Source organism: Phyllopteryx taeniolatus, chromosome 17 (genome assembly GCF_024500385.1).
Source record: "Phyllopteryx taeniolatus isolate TA_2022b chromosome 17, UOR_Ptae_1.2, whole genome shotgun sequence".
Taxonomy (NCBI): Eukaryota; Metazoa; Chordata; class Actinopteri; order Syngnathiformes; family Syngnathidae; genus Phyllopteryx; species Phyllopteryx taeniolatus.
This window is the reverse complement of record NC_084518.1, coordinates 1,487,458-1,512,300: the sequence shown is the minus strand read 5'-3', so window position 1 is coordinate 1,512,300 and position 24,843 is coordinate 1,487,458. Positions and strand designations below refer to the sequence as shown.

The following is a 24,843-nucleotide window of genomic DNA, read 5'->3' as shown; positions in this document are numbered from 1 at the left end:
TTGCCCCATCCGACACATTAGAATTAGAAGGGGGAAACGTGATGTACTCGGGTCAGTAGTTCAATCACGGAACTGTTTGAAGTGCAACTGACGTCATCCGTTTAGCGACGCAGACACCCGGGAGTTCGTTCAATGCTGCTCTCTCACCGCCACATCGTTTCCTCCAAATGAAATCCATGAAATCAGAATTGCCTATGTGGTCTGTCCACCATTCCGACATCGGGCCTGCGGGGAACCACGTGAACAGATTTCCTTGTCGTGTACCGACATTAGTCACACGACCTCCGAGTTGCAAGCGCAAGAAATCATGTTTCACGTCAGCACTTGAACCCACTTGGCCCACCTTTGAAAATGTTAAAAGGAAACCAACTTTTGGCTCATGTGTAAACCACTCAGAAACCGTGACGTATGAAAGATAGCTTTATTGCACAAGGTGTTAGAACGATCTTTTTAGTTTTTGCTTTCTTTTCATAGAAAATGTACTTTTGAACACAAGCAATTGCTATAACAAGCAACTCAAACATGTTTGGGATACCCTCAACATTTTTTTTTTGTTGTTCATACATTTTTTTTTCCCTTCAAATGTTTCCCTTTTAGCAAGCATGCAATGACTTCTTAGAGGATCAACAAAATACAAAATTAGGATTAAAAAAATAATAATAATAATGGGACAAGTGACCAACATCAAAGACCTTAAAAAAAGAATAAAAAAAAAAAAAAAAAAAATTCAACAAATTTGTATCAAAACATGAAGGAAAAGAAACGTTTTGACCATTCAGAAGTAAAATACTGTATTTTGGACGATTTCAATTTTTGAATTGGGGAATTCAACGGGTGATGCGTCCCCTCAACCTTTCTGACGAAAATAGCTCTTCATACAAAAGTGTGTTTTATGTACAAGACCTCATCTATAAACAAGACTGACGAAGGTAGCAGATGCTGCATCTAATGTGGTTGTGGGGTAAAAAGGATATTGGAACTTGGATTCATCCGGACGCGTCACTTTGACATTCGCTATTTATATACAGAATAGCAGTTTGTGTGACCAAAAGAGCTACGGCTCCCTGATTTGCTTTGGCTGACAGGCCGCGTACTTGACTTTAGTCTCGAATCAAAGCCCAAACTAACTCCGATGAAAATGGGAAAAAAAAAAAAAACCTTCCCCGAAACAGATACAAAATAAATAGAAAGCACAAAAGTCCATCGTGGAGATGCTTCCGAGACATTCCAGTAGCTTCTTGTGCGAATGTACAATTTGGTGGGACATTTACAGGACATCAAGAAAGATATTCACCCAGTGACCATTTGATCACTTTCAAATCCCTGACATTAAACATCTCTAAACGTTAGCATATTTCACATCGTTGCTGGGATTCCTTCAACGAGGCGTAGCGGAGCTCCGTTGTCATGACGATAGCAGTAGCATCCGCTGGTTATCGACAGGGCCGAAGTCTGACGGCCGCTTGGGACTTCTTTTATTCATGAAATGCAAACATCGAGGTTAGCCGAACCTCAGCTAACCTCCGACCAGTGTGCGAGTCACCCAACACATTAATAATAATAATAATAATATGAAACAATAAGGAGTCTATCTTGCTTTTCCCATTTCAACACATTGACAATATACTACTTCTTAGTCATTCGGAACATCCATACATAATTCTTTCTTTAGTCAAACCTTTATTAAATGTCTATTTCTTTTATCATGATTGAGCGATTGTCTCGTTCTTTTTAAATTGGACATTTCTGTAAATATGACTCCACTGCCGTAGTACATAATAGCATTTATACTTTATCATAGTTTCACTTAGATGTCAATATACCTACATAGAAATATATACGATTCTTCTTTTTAAATAGCAAACATTCTCTATTTGCAATGAGGGGCAATTGCAGATGCTTCGTTTGGGTGGTCCCGACTTCACAACGTAGTCGCGGCGCGTCACACCTGCAGAAATAGCGGCGACTTCTTCTTGGAGTGAACCTGAACAATTTCTTTTACAGGATAATTGCCAATAGTTATTCGAGAGACACACGAAGGGCAAAAGATACAATAAGAATAAGGAACTGAACTGGAAGTCCTCCAAATGGTCAGTAATACTCAAACTATGAAGGACTGGGTGTGTGTGTGTGTGTGTGTGTGTGTGTGCGCGCGCGCGCGTATTATGCGTATGAGACACAAAGTCCTCGCCGCTTTTTGCTCCACGCCAATCATCAATATTTGGCCGCGCAACTCCGGAACTCGCGTCAGCCGGCCGTAACTGTTAGTTAGGGTTAGTAGTTCTTTTCCGGAGTCCCACGTGGAGATTGAAAATCAAAGTTAGCTGCACGGGTCTCTGTGGAGGAGGGCACCTACGGAGAGGGCGGCTGGCAGCTCACCTTAAGTCGGGTACAAAACGCGGCGGCGTGCCCAGCGATGCCCGGGCCGAGGGGCGAGACTAGACCAGCGTGTACGACTTGGAGTAAGCCCCCGCGCTCTGTTTCTGCAGCCGGCCCAGCGCCGAGGAGCTGCCCTCCAGCAGCGAGTCTCTGGAGCCGCCCATCTTGTTGCCGCCGTTGGCGGGGTTACTGCTCGTGCTGGACGTGGAGGCGGTGGCCGCCGAGTTGGAGCCGGGCACGGCGAGAGTCCTCTGGGGCAAGGTGGCCGTGCCCGAGCCGGCGCCCGAGCCGCCCAGTCCGGAGTGGCCCAGCGTCAGCGCCTGCTGCTTGGCAGAGTCTAGCGTCTTGTGGCGGCCCTGCGTGTGATACGCACGCTGCGTCAGGCTGCGGATGGACGCCTCCCGCGGGGGCACGGCCGGGCAAGGGTCGTGCAGCTCGCCCTGCTTGCGGAAGAACGGATCCGTCTTCATGTAAAGGGGTAGGTTGCAGAATTCACCTGAGAAAAGCAAGCGCGGCGTTACGGCAAAACGCTTTTCGGACTTTAGCCGGGAGACGTTTTGCTAAATGCAATTTTGGTGTTCCCGGTCAATTTGATTCCTACACTTTTTCCAATTAGGAAAAAAAAAAAGCATCTCTAAAGTGTTCCCCCACTATTTATAGGAGGATAGGGACAGAGCCCTGTCGCAAATTGACAAAAAAAGATGACAAAAAGATGATCATTGCCCATACATGCAACAAGCACTATTTGTGTCAAAAAGAAAACCCTCAACTCACTTCAGCATAGTTCCTCGGTACCAAGATGGCAGTAAAGCAACACTTTTATTTGCGACAAGGCTTCGGCCTGAGCACATAATAGGTTCCTCCCAAAAAAGCCTGCAAATAGTTGAACGGGCATCTTGCAAGTATGCGGGGGGGAACACGGCCACAACGAGCAAAATGGCCGTTTGCCCTCAAAGATCAACAAGGAGGAAGTGCTTGTTGACTTACTTTTGTTCGCGCGATGGGGAATGGGCACAGCCACGTTTTTACCACGGTCGTAGTCCTGCGGTTTGGGCGGCGAGGCGGTGAAGCGGCAGATGCCCGGCTCGGACGGCGTGCTGAGCGAGGTCATGCTGTCCGCCGGGTCGTTGGTGCCCGTGGTCATTTGGTCGGAGGAGCTGTCGGAGATGAAGCACTCGGTGATGGTAAACTTGGCGTGCTGCAGGTGCTCCTCCAGCTTGGCGTGCTCGTACGCCCTGGCCAGCTCCTCGTAGGTGGACGAGGCGCTTTCCGTCGACACCATGCTGTTACGACCCTTATCTGGGAACGCACACAAATTCCCAAAATACAAGAAACGCCTTCAATTTGTCAGCACGGACAAACTCACCTGTGTCTTGGGAGAGGCTGGCGCTGTAGCTGTCACTCTCGGTGGCGGTGATGCCGTGAGAGCCCATGGTCCGCCAGTCTGAGGTCAGAGTTCGCGCCGAGGCTGTGGACTGGCTCTGACTGGGTCGGCTCAGCGTCCACTGGCTGGAGTATCGGTTTCTGGAGCCGTGAGCCGACTTGATGCTCTTTCTGGAAACGGGGTCTAAGAGAAGGCTCCGATGGTTAGACGAGAGATCTCTGACCGCTGCGCATGAGTACGTCGTATTATTTATGTACGACAAGTAATAAGTAATAAGTAATCTTTGACAGTGACATAGTGACAGGCAGAACAATTAATTGCCCTTCCACTAGAGGGCAGAAAGTACATATCATAATGAACCTACATTTGTGATTATTTTAGTATACTTCTTTGTTCGGTGGTGTACGTGAGCTTTGGTTCAAAGGTCAGAAAGCGCTGAATTCGAGACGTTTGTTTTTCGAGCCGGCATAAAGTCCGGGACGACTCGGAACTCACTCGTGCCGGGACGGATGTCCGACATGTCGATCAAAGGTCCGGAATTCTGGATGAGGGCTTGATGGTGAAGAGACACGCCCGTGCAGAAGTTCTGCGGGTTGACGGATTGGCTGAACTCGGTGTCGGTCACCGGGACCGCCGCCTTGTCCTCTCCTTTTAGAAACAAACCACGACCAAACCTGACGCCGACCTTTCTTTCGCGCCATGACTTTGCATAGAACGACGGGCAGAGTAGAAAACGGACAGATGGATTTTGGACACGTGCGCACCTATTTGTTTGATGCCTTCCTTGTCCTCAATAAGCAACTGAACTCGAGGAATGTCAATGTGGAGCCGCGGCCCCTGAGGAGGCCCCTTCACAGGAGTGTCGATACTGCGGTTGTTCTTACTGCTCATAAAAAAAAAAAAATACAAAAAATAAATATTTCTGTGCAGTTTACAGATTCTTATGACTTTAAAAAAAAAAAAAAACAACATTTCAGTTCCTCCTAAAAGAAATAAAAGCGTTTTCCTCACCTGATGAGCATCTCAGCAAGGCTCTTTGCATCTGGAAACAGGCAAAAATAAGATTGGATGAATACATGGGAGTTCTTCATAAACTTTGGAATTGTTTCAACCGGTTATTCTGGCCCACTGTGTTTGTTTGACCTCTAAGTCGCTTCAGTCTCTTCTCTTTACGTTTCTTGCGGATGATGAAGAGCAAAGCGACGCCGATGGTGACCAGGATGACAGGAGAGCCGATGGAAAACAACTTTTTCACGTCATCACCCTCCCCGCGGGCGGATTTGATGGGCGGGATTGTACCTTTGCGGGAAGTGCAAAACAACACATTTAGCAACGAGAAGCCAGGCAGTTGGAACGGAGGAATTTATCTTGCTAAGTACAAATACTTTGCATCTGTACTTTACTTGAGAAGAGTATTTATTTTACCACAACATTTTGACGTTTACTCCTTACATTTGAAAACAGATGGGCTAAAGACTACTTGGTGAATAACGCATATTGCTTTACGTTCCGCCAATTTTTCTGTACTTTACACTTTGGGTGAAGTACAGGAGCCGAGCGATACTTCTGCGTTTTTGCAGTTGCACGCGAGTACAGACTCATTCTGTCACCTCTGGCTATTTGTTCGGACTCACAACGAAACAGGAGACGACGATAGGAGACGCGCTTACTTCCATCGTAATCGGTGGTGGCAAACTGGGAGCTCTGGTTGCCGCAGCCGGCGCTGTTGCACGCCTTCATTTTGAGCTCGTACCAGGTGGCCTCCCGCAGCTCGCTGAGGAAGAGCTGCGTGCTGGAGTTGGCCTTCAGGCTCTGCCAGGCCCAGGTGCCTTTGGGCCTGAAGTCCAGCATCATGTCAGTGATGGGGCAGCCGCCGCTGGTCCAACCCTGCAGGTTGAGGCCGGCGTGGGTGGAGTTGATGTGGGTGAGCAGCGGCTGGTCCTTGTTGAAGACAGGCTCTGAGGAGAAGCCGTGGAAATGAGCGGGAGGGACGCCGACGCAGGACAAACGCCGTTCGCTAGGTGTTTTTTTTTTTTTCCTTCGCGTGCAAGCCGCCCTCACCTCTGCCGTGCGTTTTGGCTTCGATGATCTCGCTGATGCGCCCCGAGCCCACGCTGTTCTTTGCCGCCAGCTTGACCTTGTACCACGTTCCACAGCGCAGATTGTCCAACCTGAAGGAACGCTCGCTGGAGCTGATGAAAACATCTCTCCACTCCTCGGTGTTGTCCACTGAATACTGCAGCACGAATCCTACACAAATCATACCAAAGCTTTCGGTTAGACCAGTGATTCCCAACCGGTGACGTGCCGTGAGCGATCGTCGGGAAATTTTCCTATGTTCCTTAACTGCTGAAAAAATGTTTCATTTACAAGTCATAATGTATCTTTGTTCCTTTATTTATGCCAGTGAGACATAGCGACAGACAGAACAAAGAAATGCTCTTCCATTAGACGGCACGAAGCACATCCAGTAATTACTGTGCATCTACTTTTTGTGACATTTCTTTGTTGGTGTGCTGTGGGATTTTCCAATTGTAAAATATGTGCCTTCGCTCCATAAAAGGTCGGAAATCACCGAGTTCGACGCATTGAAGAAAATAATAATAGTAATACATTTGTTGACCAGCAGGAGGCAGAAGAGCCTCGTATTTAGATTTCCTACTAATTCCGAAGCTGCTAAAATCAGAACTACACGACGCTGAGGCACAAGCGTAAATAATGCGTGGCAGAAGCATGAGGTGGATATGTTGGCCGCAGACCTCTGATGGAACTTCCACCGTTGTCCCCTGGGATCCAAGCCAGAGTGATGGAGGAGGTGGAAGTGGTGGAGACGGTCAGGCGGGGCTGATCCGGAGGAACTGGAAAGAAACAGAATCGGCAGTGACAGAAAACAAGATGAAGAAGGAACCATCATGTTTTCCTTACCTTGCACGACCAGATTGACGATGATGGTGTCGAATCCGAGGGTGTTGGTGGCCGTGCACGTGTAGTAGCCCGAATCTTCGGCTTTGACCGAACGCAGCACCAGCGTGCCGTTGGATAAGATCTGCCGCTGACTGTCAGCTGTCACTGGGATGGCCGAGTCCTCGCTGACAAATGACGCGCACGTTACAGATGTTAGCAAACTTAAACGTTGATACAGTAGACACAGACAGACAGACAGACAGAGACAGATGGAAATTCAAGTTTCTTCCATTGTTGAGGAGCTTGCATCACTGAGCATTTCAATTTTGGGGCTTCCCAGTACTTATCCTGCTCCAAAGACTAAAATAAAGTTCGCCATCGTAAAGGAACTTCTGTTGTCTTTGCTATTGGGTACGCGCCCATGTAATTGATAGCATTGTAAAGAAATCGGGTTGCAATTTAAAAAAACTAAATCGCACAAAGTCTTATCTGATTTGACCAACGGCGTCATGATGACAAAGATACCGAACGTTCGGTGGGGCAAGAGTTCATCTGTAAAGAATTGAGATTTGGAACTGGAGGGTGACCGGGTCAAGTCCCGCTGTGGACCGATAAAACGGCGACTAGTTGGTGGAGAGTCTGCTTCCTGTCTGCTGTCGAGGTGCCCTTGAGCAGCTCAAAAGCGCAGCACTCTTTGCGTGTCTGACGTCTGTCCTCGGCGGGCCTGCATTTGCGTGTTTTGAATTTGAATCAGTCGGATAAATACATTCAGATACTGCTTATCCTGGTTAGGGTCACAGGGGAGATGGGGCTTATGCCAGCTGACTTTGGGCGAGAGGCGGGTACACCCTGGACTGGTTGTCCGTTGTCTATGGAATGTTGGAGGACGCCGCAGTGCCCAGAGAAAAGGCAAGCGTGGGAAAACTCCACGAGCCAAGATTTGAACCTTGAACCCCGGATTTGGGAGGGAGGCCTGCTAACCACTAGGCCAACGTGCCGCCCACATTTTCAGTATCTTTTTAAGTTTGATCTCTCTTCACTTCACTTCACTTGTCTTTACGAATCGACAACTATTTTGATTTGATTTTAAAATTGTCCAAATCCACAGAATTCCAGCCTCTCAGACGGATGCTTTTTGTGTTTAATCAAAATAAGACATTTGCAAAAATGTGCTTTGACCTTAATGATCAACATTGTTTGCTGATTTTTGGCACATTGCGGACCACACACCAGTAACTACATTATAATCAATTTATGTTCGTGCATTTTCTGCATTGTCACTCAGAAATGTTCTGTTTTTGAATAAAGGGATGGAAATGATTTTTTTTACTCGGAAAAAAAATAATGGTCCGATCATCGATTGTTAAAATAACGGCTAGTTGCGGCCCGACTTTGCATATCGGACTTCCACCTCGCCAACACCGAGCGGCGACGCGGACCGTTAGCCGCTCACGATCGACGGACCTGTCTTTGGTCCATTTGATGCTCGGGGCCGGGTCCCCCACGGACTTGCAGGGCAGACGCACTTCCTTCATCCAGGGCGTGGTCACCGTCCCCCCAAAGGACAGGATTTTGGCTGGCACTGCAAAGGACGACACAAAGACATCACACAAAGCGAAGTGCAGCCAAACGGGGTGTCTCGACCCCCGGCTTTTGTTTGCTGCCCGACTGGCCCAGTTTGTCTGCGAGGAGGGCCTTTATTGAGCCCCTCCGTTGACCTCATAGTTTCTCCAGTCTGTAGATCCTCCCTCTATTGATTTTTGCCTGCTACCTCTCTCTCTCCCCAAGGGTCATTTTACTTTGGACTAGAAAGGCCCTGTTCATCACCACATAATTAACAACAACATTTCTCGCAACGTAGCTGGGCACTCAATCAATACTACGGCTGTCAATCAATAGCGGAGAGCGCAGACAGAGCGAGGAGGAGGGCGGCCGATGAAAGTCGCGTGACCAGGAGATCACGTTTCCGTTTGAATCGCCATCTGAACCTTTCCGAGGCCCGCCTTCACGACGCACCTTTCCCGGCCGGCTCCACTACGACCCTCGAGCTCACGTTGCCCCGGCCGGCGGTCGTCACGGCGGCGGCCCAGATGTGGTACTGTTTGCCTCGGCTCAGGTGCGTGATGTGGTAGAAGAGCGTCTCCGGGTTGGCCTCGTACTCGCTGGGAGCCTGGAAGACAGGAGTCCTGCCTGCGTTAGAGGATTACACATTGCAGACTTGAAGTGATTTTCACTTCTGCCAATCGCGCCGTCCGCCGTGTCCCGTTCAAAGTGAAGTCGTTATCATCGCTAGTGAAGAGATTTTTGGAGGAAATAAATTTTTTTAGATTGACCTATTTATTCGAGGAGAAACATGCGGGTGGCTCACTTCCATTCAATTGGCGACAGAACTGGCTTCCCAAATGTTCTCTGTGAAAACTGTATTTTGTTATAAGGAATTTATAAAAAGCAATGCTCCTCTTCTGTGGAGGAACGAGCTGACGGAAACACACCAATGAGGATTTTATCATTTTTCTTTCATAGTATTTTTTGGGCTTAGCTTATCCTCTGAGAAATGAAGGGCGAGGCAGAACAGCAGATTTCTTTGTACTTCATGGCTATTCTTCGAATCTGTAAACTTTAATAATTCTTTACATTTTATTTCTTCTTTTGTAGATTCTGCATAAAAGATTTTACATCAGATTATTTTTATGATATGACATTTTACAACTTGGCCTTGACAATATTTCAAAATTAATTTCTTCATTTCTTCATTATATATATATATATATATATATAAACGTGTTTCATATATTGAGCCTCATGTTTGTAAATAACATTTATCTAAATACTGAAATTATTTAATACACCCCTCAGTACGGTATGCACGTTGGCACCATCAATCAAATGTGGCCATTACCTTCGAAAGGGCTGCCACATTCTTGAACAAATTCAAATTAGACTTTGCAAGTCTCGATAGAATGAAAGAATTTTCAATGTACGTAGAAAATGTGTTTCATTCATGAAGATTGAAACAAGAGGGGGGAAAAAACGATTTCATTTGAACAATTCAAATCATTTCTACTGTTTGGGCTTAGTAAGAAAAATATCCGGTATTTTGATGCCTCAATACAGAACTGGATGTTTTCAGATGTCTGATTTCCCGACCAATCGAAAAAACGATTTTCACACTGGCGTCTGCGTACTCGCAAAACGCACGTACGGCAATGCGCACAAAACGCTGCATTCTCCCAAGTCAGTCACTCTGCTGTTCTGTCTCTTTAATCTGCTCATCTGTGCAGCGCTCCCCTCGGGCTCCTTCTGAATTTGCTTTCCCCTCTTGGCCTCGCCGTCTGAATCAGCGAGAGGACGCAGGGAGGGAGGACGTGTGCGTATCCGCGCCCGTGAAGGGGGTGCGAACATTCCAGCGGAACGGCGGTCGTGTTGTGGCGATCCAGGGAGTGATACGGGGAGATAATGAAAAGACGGACAAAAGCACTCTCATCTCGATGTGACTGATACCCTCCTCCGCTCCTCCCTCCTTCCCTGCCCGTCTGTCACTCTGCCCCCTCTCTTTCTCTCTCCTTTCCCCCCCCATTTCCCCTCGGTCTCTGCCTTCCTCTAATGGTGTCTTTCTTTCAGCCTCCCTCCCTCCCCGTCTCCCAGCCCGTCCTCATTTGCATTGCGCTCGTGCCCTGAAACTGAGGAGCATTTTATAATAACAACAAAGTGCGAGATATCAAAATCCGCTGTGTGATGTGTGCGCGTACGTGATATAAGCAAAAGTGAAACGCCTCACACGGGGTGTATAAATAGCAAATGGCTGAAATGTGATGTCTGTGTGCCTCTGTGATGCGGCAGTGTGCATGTGTGAGCTTGTTCTCTGCCTCATTTGCATATCTACGTCTCATCACGTTGCCAAGACAACCTCATCTGTTCATCTGGGAGGCCAGGAAATAAGGCGACGGTGCAAAGACAGTGAACGAGTGACAAAAAGACACACGGACAAACACGCTGGCATTTCTGCAGCTTGACTTATTGACAATGTTTGAATCAGTGATTCGATTCGGATCAAGCTGGCAAATTCTCATTGTCGAGCATATTTTTATCTTGTCGCTTACCGGCTGTCCGGAGCCTGGGCTGGAGCAGTAAATGGTGTACTTGCGGATGACACCGTTCGGTTTGTGGGGAGGCAACCAGGACACGACCACGCTACTGAGAGAGGAAGGAACTGCCTTGATGCCAGCCGGTGGACCAGGAACTAGAGAAACCAGACGTAGATTAGCAGGGCAAGCATGTAGTGCATATTCATGGGTAGGGATGGGCCACTAGCGATGGCAGGTATCGGGATCAGGCCGATACTGGCCTTATTTCAAGGCATCAGGTACTCTTGAAGGCTGCCGATACCAGCCACCGATACTGAAGGCGAAAAAAAAAAAAAAAAAGGAAAATAATAAATAAATAATCTGACAGCAGGTCCTCCTCGCCAGTAGGTGGCGCTACATTGCACTCATTATGTGCGTCACAAAGAAGAATGGTTTTGTTCACAATTATTACCCGTCGCTGTGTTGATTGAAAGCACTCGTGCTATTCGCACTCTGTATCGGTGAGTACTCGAGAGCGAATACTCGTGCTGGTATCGGTCTGACAAAAAAGTGGTATTGAACATCTCCATGCACCCACGAGTGTTTTCATGGGCCATCCTTTCCATGCTGAGTGTTGGGTGCCTATTAACGTGATCAGGCTCGTTTCCAGATTTTTAGTCTTATCCCTCGCTAAGCCGCTCCGGAAGGACTGGAACGACGTGCCTTTGCGTGGCCAGGGGTGACATATGTTCATTCAGACGCTGGTCAGCAGTTCTGACACTGTGACGCCCAGCGTTTTCTCCTAACTGGCAAACCCGCAAACAGATTAGACGCTAATGTCTGATCCTCTGTCAGCCACTGCAGCTTGACACTGGATGCTGCTTAATACGCTCAATTGGAAGTAATCAAGGCAAAGCCTCGAGGAGTTTCAAATGCATGCGCACTTTACAGTAAACACACCATGGCACCGGCCAGCGCGAGAGTGAGGCTTTGGCCTCATAAACCGTCGAGTGTCGGCTTCACGGTATCAAACCTATTCAATTCCTGACATCAATATTCGGCGCGCCCGACAGCGGGCCTCATCTCAGTGCTACAAAAAGAGGCACTGCGGTGTAAATCTGTAAATCCATCGGCAATTCCTTTCCTCCCCAAAACGTAGGCCTCCCTGATCCAGCGACTCAGTACTCAGACGGGATGTAACAGGGCGGCTTTTACAAGCGAGGCAAGGGTGAAGCATTTGATCGCTGCAAATCCGATGATGGGTGGCACCTTGTCATAACTGAACCTCCACGGCGGAGTAGTAGAGTGGGTGTGGCGGGAGTTAAATCCCATGCGGTGCCCAAAAACCTGCCCAGGAGGATGCCAGGGAGCCAAATAGTCTGCAGTCCACCCTGTGTGGCCCGTGTTAGGATGACAAGGAACAGCACAATAGTACAAAGCCAACAACCACCTCCACGATTGCTGCATGAGGATCCATTGTCCTGATAAGAGGGGGGACAATTGACGAGCAGATACGCAGCTTGAGGGAGTCCTCAAGACAGACAATAGGCCGGATGATGTTCCTTTCTATCTCGCCATCTTCAGGCCTTGTTTGCCACGCATGCCCCCCCCCCCCCCCCCGCCCCTCTCCCCATACAGAGTCGTGGATCTGACAATAATCCTGCCTCCAATGGTGTAAGCACAAAATTAATTCTTTCTAATCCAAGAGGAGTTAATCCTTCTGCCTATGGCAAGGGGGCTGATGGAAAGGATGCAGGCTCGGGATGATGGTTGACTCCCGCGCGCTATATGCTGCGAGAGAGAGAGAGAGAGAGAGAGAGAAACACGGCCCCCGCCTCGCTCAGCCCTGAGCCGTGTAGCGAAAGCCTCTTAATTCTCATTAGCGCCACTAATGGAGCTCCCGAGCATAAATGAGCTTTTGTCATGGGCTTGCGATACACCCAACACCCATTTGGCCACGCCCCCTCCCTCTTGTACTCTCAAGCACATCGTTTGCATTCTGCTTTGTGGACACTTTTGAACACTGAAATGTATGAAAGTAAACACTGCTCCGTTTGTCAGTGTATTGTGCGTGCGTATACTCACGATCTTCACGAGTTTGGATGTACAGGACGTTGCTGCGGACCCCGTCGCCGGCTTGCGTGTACGCCAGCACCTGAACGCTGTAATTGGTGAACTTGTCCAGTCCTCGCAGCTCCACCTGTTCACGGGTGGTGGTGATGTTCTGCATCTCTCCCCACTCTGAGAAGGTTTCAATGATTTCATTCATGAATGCCCATTGGCCATGTTTTCCTGATTAATAACTACAGTGAACCCCTGCATATTTTGGCGGTTTAGCATTCACAGATTCACCAATTTGCAGATTTGGGGGGGGGGGGGGGCTATACTCAGTTATTCGCTGAAAAACTCCCCTATACCCTATTTTTTTGTTCAGATCAAAGTAATAAAAGTACTACTCTGTTGGCATCTTGTGACGTCTCGGCATCAAAGAACAATGTTGAAGTGAGTTGAGGAGTTTCATTTAGACAAAAATAAGGTTTTGCCGCCATCTTGCCCATCTATGTACAATTCTAAACATTTTTAGGGTGGAGCATCAATTCTTTCCCCTATTTCAATCGCAAATAGCAGAAGATCACAGTTTACAAACATAAATCACAGAACACCGACAAACAACAAGTGCAGCCAAAAGTAACAACTGAAACCAACATTTGATCATTTGCAATTCCATCTACAATATTAACAGCATGGAAACTTTACGTTGACAACAAGCGCATAGAGTATATGAAATTTACACAACATCACATTTAACAACAACCAACAAATCCCAATTACACAGCTAGAGGAAGTGCTTAATGAGGTACACACAGGTCAACACGTCAACGACATTGACAGTGAGTCGGGAGGGCTGTTTGGTGACGTTTAGAATGATATAGATGATAATTACTCTGCATTGGCCATTGGGCCCGGCCCCCACAGCACCCACCTCCGTCGGGGAAGAGGGACCAAAACACAACGCGGTAGCCTTTCAGCACACCGTGCAGCGTCAGCCGTGGAGGCTCCGCCCACGTGATCACCGCCTCATCCGACGTGACCGAGATGGCTCGCACGTTCTGCGGCGGTTCGCTGGGCACTGGGGAGAAAATATGTGACTTTTGAAGTTATCGCTGCCGCCGCACGGGGTTATTGCTGTCGTTAAAAATCTAGCGAGGCTGCTGAAGCGCTGACATTTGAGGAAGTTCTCAACACCGCAACCCACAGACAATCACTGCAGGAATAAATCAGTCAAATAAACTCAAATTAGCTCTCGATGGCTTCTTGTTCTATGCCGGCTTTTAGAGAAATGGAGGAGAAGAACGGGGAGGAGCCGCGTCTGTGGGAGGGGTGTTGATGGAGGACTGCAAAAGAAAGAGCGAGAGCCGAGTGAATAGTAAACGAGCTACACCTTGAGGGGTTGAAATGCAAATGAGGAGGGTGGGATGAATGAGATGTGGAGGATAAGATCTCCAGAAAGACAACGTTCCCCTTGAATGTAATTGCAGATACATAAGACCTATCTGGGCAATTACAAGAACATCAAACATCCTACCATAATCGAGGTGTTGACACCCAATAAGCCACAAAAAGACAATCATCAGAGGAAAATAAAAACAAAGAAAACATTGACGGACTGGATGGGGTCGACACAGATGAATTCAACCAAAAGCAGAAGGACAACGAGAAACAGGAGGTGAAACGGGAGCATAATACGGTTCCTAGTTCCTCCCGTGGCTTTTAGCAGCCTATCAACAATCAGGGGGGGATGTGCTACAAATCCAATTCAACCATTTTCATGTGTATACAAATGAATGTTAGCAGTTTTCATGCAGTGTTGATGTTCCGTTGTTTCTATAAACTATATATTCTACTCTCTCCTACCATTTTATCCATGTTGTTGTGTTTTTCCTTACCATCTTCCAGTGTGGTTGCGTTGATCTCCGTACTAGAAGGCCCCGTCCCCGCTCTGTTGAAGGCTTGGACCACCACTCCGTACTGGGCAAACTTCTTGAGGTTGTCTAGTGTGTAGACTTCACTGTCTCCAGTAGCCTTCATCTCCACGATACTGTATTGGCCATTGCTGCCTGGGCCGTTTTCTCTGTAGCCAATCTGGTAGCCACGGATAACACCGTTCTGCAGCTCCTTCTTCGGAGCCTTGAAGAGACGTGGTGATCAAATTAAAACTCACTGATCTATGTAAAAAAAAAAATAAATACTAACAATTGGAAATTAAAACGTATATGGTTTCATATTGTTGTTTTTAGCTAAATAATAGTGACCAGAATTGCAGGTGTACAGTCACAAAAATAACCACAATTTGCAGTTGCCTCAGAAATTGTGTGTGGATCCTGGAAGTGTATCAATGAGCTGAAATGCCAACTCAGGAAATTACACTATGACTACATTATTTCACGATTATTATTGTTGATACATCACTGCAAATCAAAGCCATCCCCTGATATTATTCTACTACGGCTCAACAGTGACTGTGAGCAGCAGAGACATATGGTGAGCAGTAAAAAGATGACATCAGAACAATCTGATTGGATGCTTAGCCAGCGCTTTGAAGCAATGCCAGGGCATCGCTGGCAATTTTTGGTTTTGTTTGAACCAGCGAGCTACCTTGCAGGACAACTCCAATATTTAGTCCATTTGAGCTTAGAAAAGGGACGCTCACAAACAATATTTGGATTATTATTTTTATTTTTTTTTTTCAGTGGCTTGCATCATCAGCATTGACACAATTAAGATGAGAATAATTTACCCTCCATGTGACCCTAATGCTCTGTGACGTCATAGGCTGCAGGATCACATCCATTGGCGGCCCGTCGGGTGCTATTGAGGGAAGACGTTGATGAAATGATGAATGTCCAAATTCTTGAAGCGTATTTTTTTTTTTTTTTTTTTTTTGCCCTAGAGAAAAATCACTTACGTGCTTCTTCTGTACTGATTGTCAGCTCTTTGCTCGGAAGGCTACGGCCAATCTTGTTATAGGAATACATGCGGATGCTGTATACACAAGCCGGGTGCAACTCTACAATGTTGGCTTGGTTGTTGGTGGGTGAGATGTTCCTGGTTGTGTACATATGGTCCCAGGAGTCTGCCAAGAGGAGAAATGAGGAATTGATATGAAACCGATCATCAGCACTTGTCATGAAGGCTTTTTTGCTTTTGGGTGCCTACCTGACTTGTTCTTGTACTCAATGTCATAGCTTGTGATGATACTGTTCCCATCAAATCTTTGGATCCAGCGTAGGTTCATGCTCCTGTCTTTCACCTCCCTTACTTCCAGCTCAGGAGGATCTGGAGGTTCTGTATGTTCACGTGAATACAGAATTTGTGAGATTTGGTATTTCCATTGGACTTGTACTGTAATTTCTCATGAATAATATGCACGCATGTATAATATGCACCCACCCCCAAAATTGACTTCAAAAATCAGGAAAACCCTTCTTCCTATGTATAATGTGCACCCATGACTTTCTATCCATTGATATATTTATATACACTAAATGCTAGTGGTGACCGTCTCTTTGTTTTCTAATCAATTCTGATGAGTAATATTATTAATACTGAGGTTTACTTGTTCTTTAATAATGTATAGAATATTGTGGCGCACCCTAGTGTTTAGTTTCAACACTGCAGCTTTAAAACTGTATGCCTGTTCTAAAAACTAAATCTACTCATATACCTCATTTCACTGTAAATATTTGTTTCTAACTTTTACTATACTTATGTATAATATGCACCATTGACTTTTGAAGATTTTGGGGGGGGGGGGGGGGAAATGCACATTATAGACGAGGAATTACGGTTAATTTTGTTCCCTATGCCCGATACCTTGCACAGTGAGTTGGATGAGTCCTCGACCTTCTCCGTAGGAGTTAATGGCGTGACAAGAGAAGAAGACAGAATCTCCTCTGTCCGCTGGGTTCAGCTGCGAGCATCAATTGAGACAAATACATTCAGTCACTTTCCATCTTGGATTTAGTTGAGCAAATCGATTGCGCTCTTTGAGGTAACAATACAGATGAATAGAAAGCCTTGCCGTCAAAAAGCAAAGGTAGTCAAAATGTCTCCGTTTTTAGATCACTATCTAAAAATGCTTGTGAATTATTCACGTATGTAATTATTTAAAAAAAAAAAAAAAATCCTAATTCTTCCCCCTCAGCCTTAAAGAGGTGTCCTGTCCAACGCGTTCAATATCCGACCTTCAGAGTGGAGATGACTTCATCGCCCTTCTTGTTGATGGTGATGGAATAACGGGGGTTCCTCTCGGCGTCGATGACCGTGTCCCCTCTTTCCCAGCGGATGATGATGGGCTGCTCGCCTCGAGCCGTGCAGTTCAACTCCTTGGTCTGGCCCTTCCTGGCCATGGTGGTGTTGGGGTGGCTGGTGATCATTGCAGGAACTGAAAAGAATCATCGTCGAGTCGGTGTGACAAATTGAATTACGTGGCATAATGAGACAAGGGTGATGGAAACAGAAGATATATTACAAATGTATAGACATCTCTAGCTTCCCTTCTGCTTCCATTTCACGCTTTAAGCCTCGCTGGCTGCATCGTTCTCAGACATACGTTGTAGATTACGTTGATTATAGGGCTTATAGTGGTTTTGCTTTCATCGCTACGTCATCAGTTCTTTTCCCCAACCAACATTGAGCGGTATACAAACTGGCAGATGGAACACGTCCTTCCAGAGTAAATCTACTACTTCCAGTTAAGGACAAACACATGGTGTTTAGTAGGTTTGGAACATACTATACTGCCCGAGGGCAACAACAAAAAATTTCCCCACCAAAAATCTCCGGATTACGTCTGAATACACGTGTGCAAAACAAAAAAAACTGTGTTCAAGCCAGAGGAAATGAGTGACACTTACTCTTGACAGTGAGGATCATGCTCTTACTGATGTCTGAGCCCACTCCATTGGAGGCCTGACAAAGGTAGTATCCGCGGTCATCCTCCAGCACGTGTCGGATCAGCAGCGATCCGTTTGACATGATCTGGATGCGACCAGTTAGAGGGACTGGGTGGTACTGTTGGGGGTTTCCGACACCTGCCCGACAAAACAAATGCAATGATTTGACTCTCATTCATTTGAACTGTTGTAAAACCGTGGGGATGCTGCACTGATTTTACCTTTAGCATGTTTCCACATGACCTTCGGAGGTGGGTAACCCTCCACAGAGCAGTTGAGAACTCCAGCTTTGCCGTAGATGCAGTCCTGGTTGTTGGGCTGCACCACGAAACGTGGTGGCACTGACAAACACAAAGTTGCAATCAACGTCTTTGAACTGACGTGAAATCCTTGCTATTATATCTCACGAGATCCCTATGCAGACGCAGCTATTCTTAGCATCAGTGCCTCACCGGTAACAATCAACTGTCGCTCCCAGCTGACGGTGGCGGCAGCGTTGCTGGCAATGCAAGTGTAGTTTCCGTTGTGTTTCAGCGTCACCTTGGAGATTTGGAGGGAGCTCATGAACTCTTTGGTCTCGATGGCAACGCCGGAGGTGGGGCCCGGCACGATGAGCTGGCCGTCTTTGTGCCAGGTGATGCGTATGGGCATGTCCCCGGATGACACCACGCAGGCGATGTAGATCAGCTTCCCCACCGAGGTCGAGGGGATGTCGAAGGGCTGGATGAGAGGTGGCACTGGGGCACAGAGAGGGACAGTTGAGAAAGTACAGAAAGAGCGGCACCCTGCTCATCTGCAGAAAAGGTCATTGGTGAGTAGGGCTTCTTCTTTGCCCCCCCCCCCCACCGTAGCCCACAGGCACTCCTCTTTAAAGACCCAATTGGCAGGAGGAAGTCATTTCGTTGCCATAGCAATGGAGGTTGGCGCGGTGGTACTACAGCTGAGACATCTGGGGGATTTAATCTAGGCTTCATTATTATTCATCTAATTAAATCAGATACACGCAGGCACATGCACAGACCCTTCAACATGTCTGCAGCTGCCCAGCCGCCATCGTCACCCCAATCACGGACTAACATGAGTCAAATAGTCCACCCTCAAACACAAATGAAGCCACAACCATGGCCATCAAAAGAAATTGGCGGGGGTGGGGGGTTGATTTTGTTTTGTTGTTCGGTTTTTTGGCGAGGAAAAAAGGGACAGTTGTACCACTAACCACTTTGGTAGACTACATCCTATGAAAACCAAAATAGCAACAATGTAACATTCAGGGACAGCAAAAATCCTTCGAGATTCATCCAAAATATTCACAGCTGAAATAACCTTTCAGTCGTCGTTGCCACGCAGAGTTCGAAGGCAACAATGAAAGAAATATGACATATACAGTTGTAGTCGGGGCCATTAGGCTCTTTGAATGGCAAACTGGGCACTAAAAGAACTGTGGCCCGGGACAAGAGAACTTTCTGGAACGAAAAGAAAAAAAACAGCACAAGCTGCTAGATTTGGTGGGTTACTGCATTTGACAGTTGAAAAAAAAAAAAAAAAGCAGTACAGTGGACGCCTGCATGCTCACAGTCCGGCACATATTTTTGTGGTTTAAAAAAAATATATATATATTTTTTTTGGATGCAATTATAATGGGTGTCAACTATCCGCAGATTTTCGCTATTCGCGGTCCGGCGCCGGTTGCCGCCAATATCAGGGGCCCACTGTATATGCCAACTTGTATTGTATAAAGCGATTCAGTTTAGTTGCAGGTTGAGCACTTGAAGCGATTGGTTCCGCTTACCTTTGACCGTAACGTGTACCGTCTGGTTGATGGACACCTGGGGTTGGATCAGAACGCTACAAAGGTAGGTGCCCTCATCGGCGCCCTTCTGCACGTCCGTCAGACGCAGGGTGCCGTTGTCAAACAACACTTGCCGGTGATTATCGGGCAGCTGCATGCCGTCCTTCAGCCACTTAATGGAGTAGTACGGGTACCCGATGACACGGCACGTTATGTACGTGTTCCTGCCCGCCACCGCCGTCATGTCCCGCATGGGTCTGATTCGGGGCGGACCTGGAGACACGGGGAAAAGAGGGAGGGGGTGGCGGGGCGGACACAGCGGTCGGAAAGACGGGCCGATGAGGTGAGGGCGGTCGTGGCAGAGAGATGGAGCAGCCATGGAAACGGTGAAGGTGAAGCCATAAAGGTCGATGGACAGAGTGATTGGGGTAAGTTGAGAGGTGGAGAGGGAGGTTAGTTTTGCTCCCTTTGCCAAAACTGACTGAGGATATACCCGTGTTTGGAATTAATCTTAACACTACTTACAGTATGCAGCATACTACAAATTTAAGTGCAGACAGTGGTACCTTGACGTACAAGTTGAATTTGTTCCGTGACCGAGCTTGTAACACAATTTCCCCATTTAAATCAATTGAAATGCGATGAATCCCAATGGCCGAGGCAGCTAGCTGTTGGCCGCTAACATCTCGTGTTGAAAGTTTTCTTCTATATTAGTATTGAGGTACTGTTCTGTACCTGTTGGCTCTTTTTTTATTCTCGTCATGAATATGAAACATGACGAAATTTTGCAGAGAATCCCGGCTTGGAGAACGTTCAAAAATAACACACAAAAGAGGTCAAAATGACTGCTCACGTTGGGGGGAGAAGAAATACTTTGTTTATTAAAGAGAATCAGATATGCACATTTCAAATATAACGGGAAGTTTTGACATTTGGGGTTCCCCTTAAAATGTAGTGGGGGGTTTTGGGGGAGAGCGGGGTGATTAATGGCATTTCAATTCATTTCAAATGGTGGCCCCCATAGGCAAGTAGATGCGGTGTATTTTTTTTTTTTTAAAGAATAAATACAATGTAGATTTAAGTTAACAGCATTCGATAAAGAAAATATGCACATTTATAATATAACAGGAAGTTTTGACACCAGGGGTTTAAGTTCTCCTAAGAAAAAAATACAAAATAAATACATAAAATACAAATGTAAAGAAATAAAGTTAGGTTTAATGAAGTGCAATTACTACGAGCACTGTAATGTTTGTGTGATTGATGTGTGCCTTTAAGGGGTGTGGCCTCCAGTTCTCATGTTGTATGCGTGTTTGAATCTTTGTCCCCAAATCAAATTCCATTGATCATGTAAAGTACGTTGAGTTATCTTGTGTATCGAAATCAATTTGCCTCGCCTTGTAATTCAAATTTTTGCTCGCAACACAAAGCGAAAACCTTACTAAGTCCGGCCACTCATAAGTCAAGGTATCAGTGTATTTACGTATTGATAGAAAGATAGATTTCTCACGAGCTGTACTCTATTTGTATAGCATGAGGTGTAGAGTGCATTTATATTGAAAAGCAGACAGGCACCTCTTACGTTTATGCGCGCTTGGTACTCAGCGCTGCCGGCCGAGTTGCGTGCGACGCAACGATAAACTCCGCCGTCCCGGATGAGCGGGTTGCTGACGTTGACGTGGGACACGGTCAGGCCGTCGGACTGGGTGTACTGGCTGGTCTTGTAGGTGGAGTCTCGGACCACGGGCTCGTCGTCGAGCGTCCAGGTGATGGAGGGCGGCGGCGCCCCTTTGGCCTCGCACACCAGGGAGAAGGGCTCGCCGGGGTTCACCACCCGCTCGCTGAAGGACGTCACGATGCGAGGGGTGCCGTCTGAGGACAAAAAGGGACAAAGATCAATCATTGTCTTACAGAAAATAATATGTTCAAAGGTTCTACTGTGAAATATGACTACAGTTCTTCATTCAGGCGCCCGCTGTATTTATTGCAGCTTTTTAAGCGTTCGTAAGTACTGTCGTTTGCTCTGGATGTGTTGCTGCTCCGTGTGTGTAAAATAGCACTTGTTTGAAGGTTCATAATTAGCGTAACATCTATGCTAATTTCTGTTAGCCCGTCTATGGCGTTTCACATTCTATTTTAGTATTGAGCTAGTGGGCTTTTGTCACACCTAATGATAAGGTTTGCTTGATCATTTTGGTGTTGAAATATATAATGATGAATTCTCTTTGTTTTATGTGTCAGATTGATGGTAAAGCAAAACTGGGAGCGACCATTAAACAGCTTGAAGCAAGCACGCTGTGCCTCTTATTTGGAGAACCGTGCGCGCAAGAGTGAGAACAGGCGCTAAGGAAAGAGTCTTTTAATATGTTTTTTACGGAGTTTAAATGTGTTTAAAATGTGCGGGAGCAATATCGCGAGTGGGTCTGGAACAGGAAGTCCACAATAAATGGGGTTCGCTGGATAACGATACCATTTTCCATTTTTTTTTTTTTTTTGCAGTAATAACAACATTGAATCTGAACTCGCTGGTGTCTCTTCCGGCGTACCCTCAAGCAGAATGATGGAAAAGTCCTGAGAAGTGTGGCCCTTGCGGGAAGCGAAGCACTGGTAGGCCCCCGAGTGGAACTTCTGCGCTGCAGTGATCTGCAGCGTGTCATTGTGTTGGCCCTGGATGGAGATGTGCTGGTCGGGGAAGATGGGTTCCGTGTTTCGGTACCAGTTGATGGTGTATTCTGGAGAGCCTTCCACAGTGCAAGTGAAGAAGAGTGTGCTGCTAATGCCGGTTTTCAGATTCTTGGGCGATAAGGTGACTCGAAGCGGATCTGAAAGAAAGATGTGCCGCAAATGAAAACGTTTTGAGTATAAATCACAGACAATTCAATACACTTTGTTTATTGCAATACAGTGGGCTGCAATAAAATGTCCAACTTGATTCAGTAGCCTGCAATCAGGATGAAAACAGTATTATGCAAAGGGCATGTATTTAGCAAGATGAGTACAGAAATGTATTTCTACATTCATGTATTTTTTTTGTGGTAAATATAGCTCTCGCCACACGACATTTCTGTGTCATGAAATATGCACAACTGTCTTAACTTGCAATGATATTGAAGGTCTTAAGACGACTCAATTAAGTTTGTGTCTTTTCTGTGCGGAATTAAATCTTTATGTTCTTGGGAAGTTAAAATGGGCCATTAGTGGATCACAAATGAGACATCAGTAAACGTAGAACCAATGTTTTTCTTGTTTCCCATTTTGTGATCATCATCTAACGCATGCTTAAGTCACCAAAAACGATCCTTCCTATGAAGTGCCTCCGATTCTCTCCTCTCATCGCCTCGTGACTGCGAAGTAACACCGAGCTCGTCGCACGGCTCTATGAGCACCGCGTATATTTACACCCACGGAGGAGCGTGAAACGCGAGCCAATCAGCAATCGGTCGGACGGGCGCTCATTAAAAAGCAGCTGGAGATATCGCTTCGCATCTACGTCCACTTATGTGTATGCGCAAATGTCAGTGAGCAATGAGGCAGCTGGTGGTGTGTGCTGCGGGGCACTGCTGTGCCTTCCTGTCAAAGTCACAGAGTGTGCTGCCATGATGTGCCCACTGGCAAAGCGCAACGCCTCCCCATTCTCTGCCTTGTTTGGTTGTACGCTTACACACTTTTACCTCTCTGCCCGACACGATTATCATCCCATGACTTTCTTGATAATGTCATTCTGGCTGTCTGCTCATCTTGTCTGCGACCTGTGGTCTTTGCCGCCATCTTCCTCACCCTCCTCTTCCTCCTCCTCAGTGACGCTGACTTGTGCTGGCAGTTGTGTTATGGCTTCAGTCTCAGTAAATTACGTCCCAGTCGCCCGTTCTGAGACGTGACATGTTGGGGCGTCATATACAGTAGCTCTCACGTTTGTTACAGACACACTCACACACTACGTGTGCCCGAAGGCAAAAAAGAGGAGGAGTGTGTGAATGCCATCGTCTGCCAGCTCGAAGAAAGAGCGCGGTAGTCTGTCAGTTGGTGTGTGCGTGTGTAGTGCTCACACACCTATTATGTGAAGCTGTCCGGACACTTCCTTCGAGCCAAAGCTGTTGGTGACTTCGCACGCGTAGTTGCCGCTGTCTTCCTGTCGCAGGTCGCTGACGGTCAGCCCCGTCAAACGCCGTGTCCAGCGGGCGTCCGAGGGCAGCGGGCGGCCGTCTTTCAGCCAACGCACCGTGGGGCTGGGGTAACCTCCCGCTATGCAGGGGAGCTCGATACTCTGGCCCGCGTACACCTCGCCTCCTTGGAAACTGTCCAGGATGCTGGGTGAGGACTCGTTGGGGTCTGGAGGGTAGACGTGGGAAGATTACTTTGTAACAAAGACAATAAAAAACTCAAGATCCTGACTAAAACCAGAAATGCATGCAAAGCTAAACATATTTCAACATCAAATGACACGGAGGGCCGGATCTGGCCCTCGGGCCTCGACTTTGGCACCTGTGCCGTAAATGGATTGAGAAGAGGAATGAAACGAGTCTCACCCATTACAGAGAGCCTGGCTCCATTGCTTTGGCGCGTCTCGCCGCTGTATTTATGCCTGGTAATGCAGCGGTACGTGGAGAGGGCGTCTTCCTTCTGAACATCGGAGATGTACAAAGCCCCAAACGAGGTCAGCGAGAACCTGTTGCCTGGAGGAAAAAAAAAGACAAAAAAAAAAAAAAAAACTTCAAAAGATGCAATGGGGATTAGCAGAAACATAAACCATATTGTGAAAAATGACCGAGGCCCCCCAAAAGTTGCATTCTTTCAAAGTGTGGCGCACACACAGCAGTCACACCAATCACAGATAAAGTCTTTAGTAGTTAGACCTTATTTAAAAAATAATAATAATAATGAAAAAAAAAAAAACACTTCTCAAAAGGGGATATGGGTGGGTGTCATGGGTTAGGGTTCAAGTAACAAAGGTTTTCCTTGCTGTTCATTTCCTTGATTCCGCATTAGACACCAACAGCTTGATTGCCTGCATGTGCACTCACGGGGAATTTAACAGCAATCACATTTTCCCAACAAGTGTTATGTTTATTGGAGTCCAGCTAATGATGGAGCCGCGGTGCTGCACTTATTTACTCCCTGTTTGCATTTGAAATTTTCCACGAGCCTGCGAGGAGACGCAGGCTGCAATTTCCTGCCACCTTTGTTTGCCCCCCCTGCAAAGAAGTCTTACAGGATAATGACTACTTTAAGAGTGCTACTCCCACAACACTGACAAGTGGCCTGTCACAACACTCCGACACGGGCAGCGCCACGGCGAGATCAGCAGGATGTGTCAAAACCACAATTTCAGTCCTTTGCGGCACACTGAATTCATCCTATCTGTCAAAT

General features: G+C 46.8%; 1 protein-coding gene across 1 annotated transcript in view; it reads right to left on the bottom strand.

Moving 5' to 3' along the window:
• Positions 1-404: 404 nt before the first annotated feature.
• LOC133466915 (cell adhesion molecule DSCAML1-like) overlaps positions 405-24,843 on the bottom strand; it is a 48,542-nt gene continuing 24,103 nt past the window's right edge. Inside the window, 30 exon segments of the mRNA XM_061751097.1 lie at positions 405-2,875; positions 3,367-3,678; positions 3,746-3,946; positions 4,259-4,411; positions 4,528-4,646; positions 4,775-4,805; positions 4,907-5,062; positions 5,434-5,721; positions 5,825-6,013; positions 6,523-6,621; positions 6,689-6,852; positions 8,132-8,249; positions 8,684-8,837; positions 10,768-10,907; positions 12,817-12,972; positions 13,676-13,861; positions 14,679-14,919; positions 15,530-15,600; positions 15,698-15,865; positions 15,949-16,077; positions 16,606-16,702; positions 16,977-17,176; positions 17,649-17,825; positions 17,909-18,028; positions 18,140-18,424; positions 19,477-19,749; positions 21,052-21,348; positions 22,023-22,298; positions 23,527-23,805; positions 24,003-24,149. Coding sequence (XP_061607081.1) covers positions 2,439-2,875; positions 3,367-3,678; positions 3,746-3,946; positions 4,259-4,411; positions 4,528-4,646; positions 4,775-4,805; positions 4,907-5,062; positions 5,434-5,721; positions 5,825-6,013; positions 6,523-6,621; positions 6,689-6,852; positions 8,132-8,249; positions 8,684-8,837; positions 10,768-10,907; positions 12,817-12,972; positions 13,676-13,861; positions 14,679-14,919; positions 15,530-15,600; positions 15,698-15,865; positions 15,949-16,077; positions 16,606-16,702; positions 16,977-17,176; positions 17,649-17,825; positions 17,909-18,028; positions 18,140-18,424; positions 19,477-19,749; positions 21,052-21,348; positions 22,023-22,298; positions 23,527-23,805; positions 24,003-24,149 — 5,663 coding nt within the window. The 3' untranslated portion in view covers positions 405-2,438.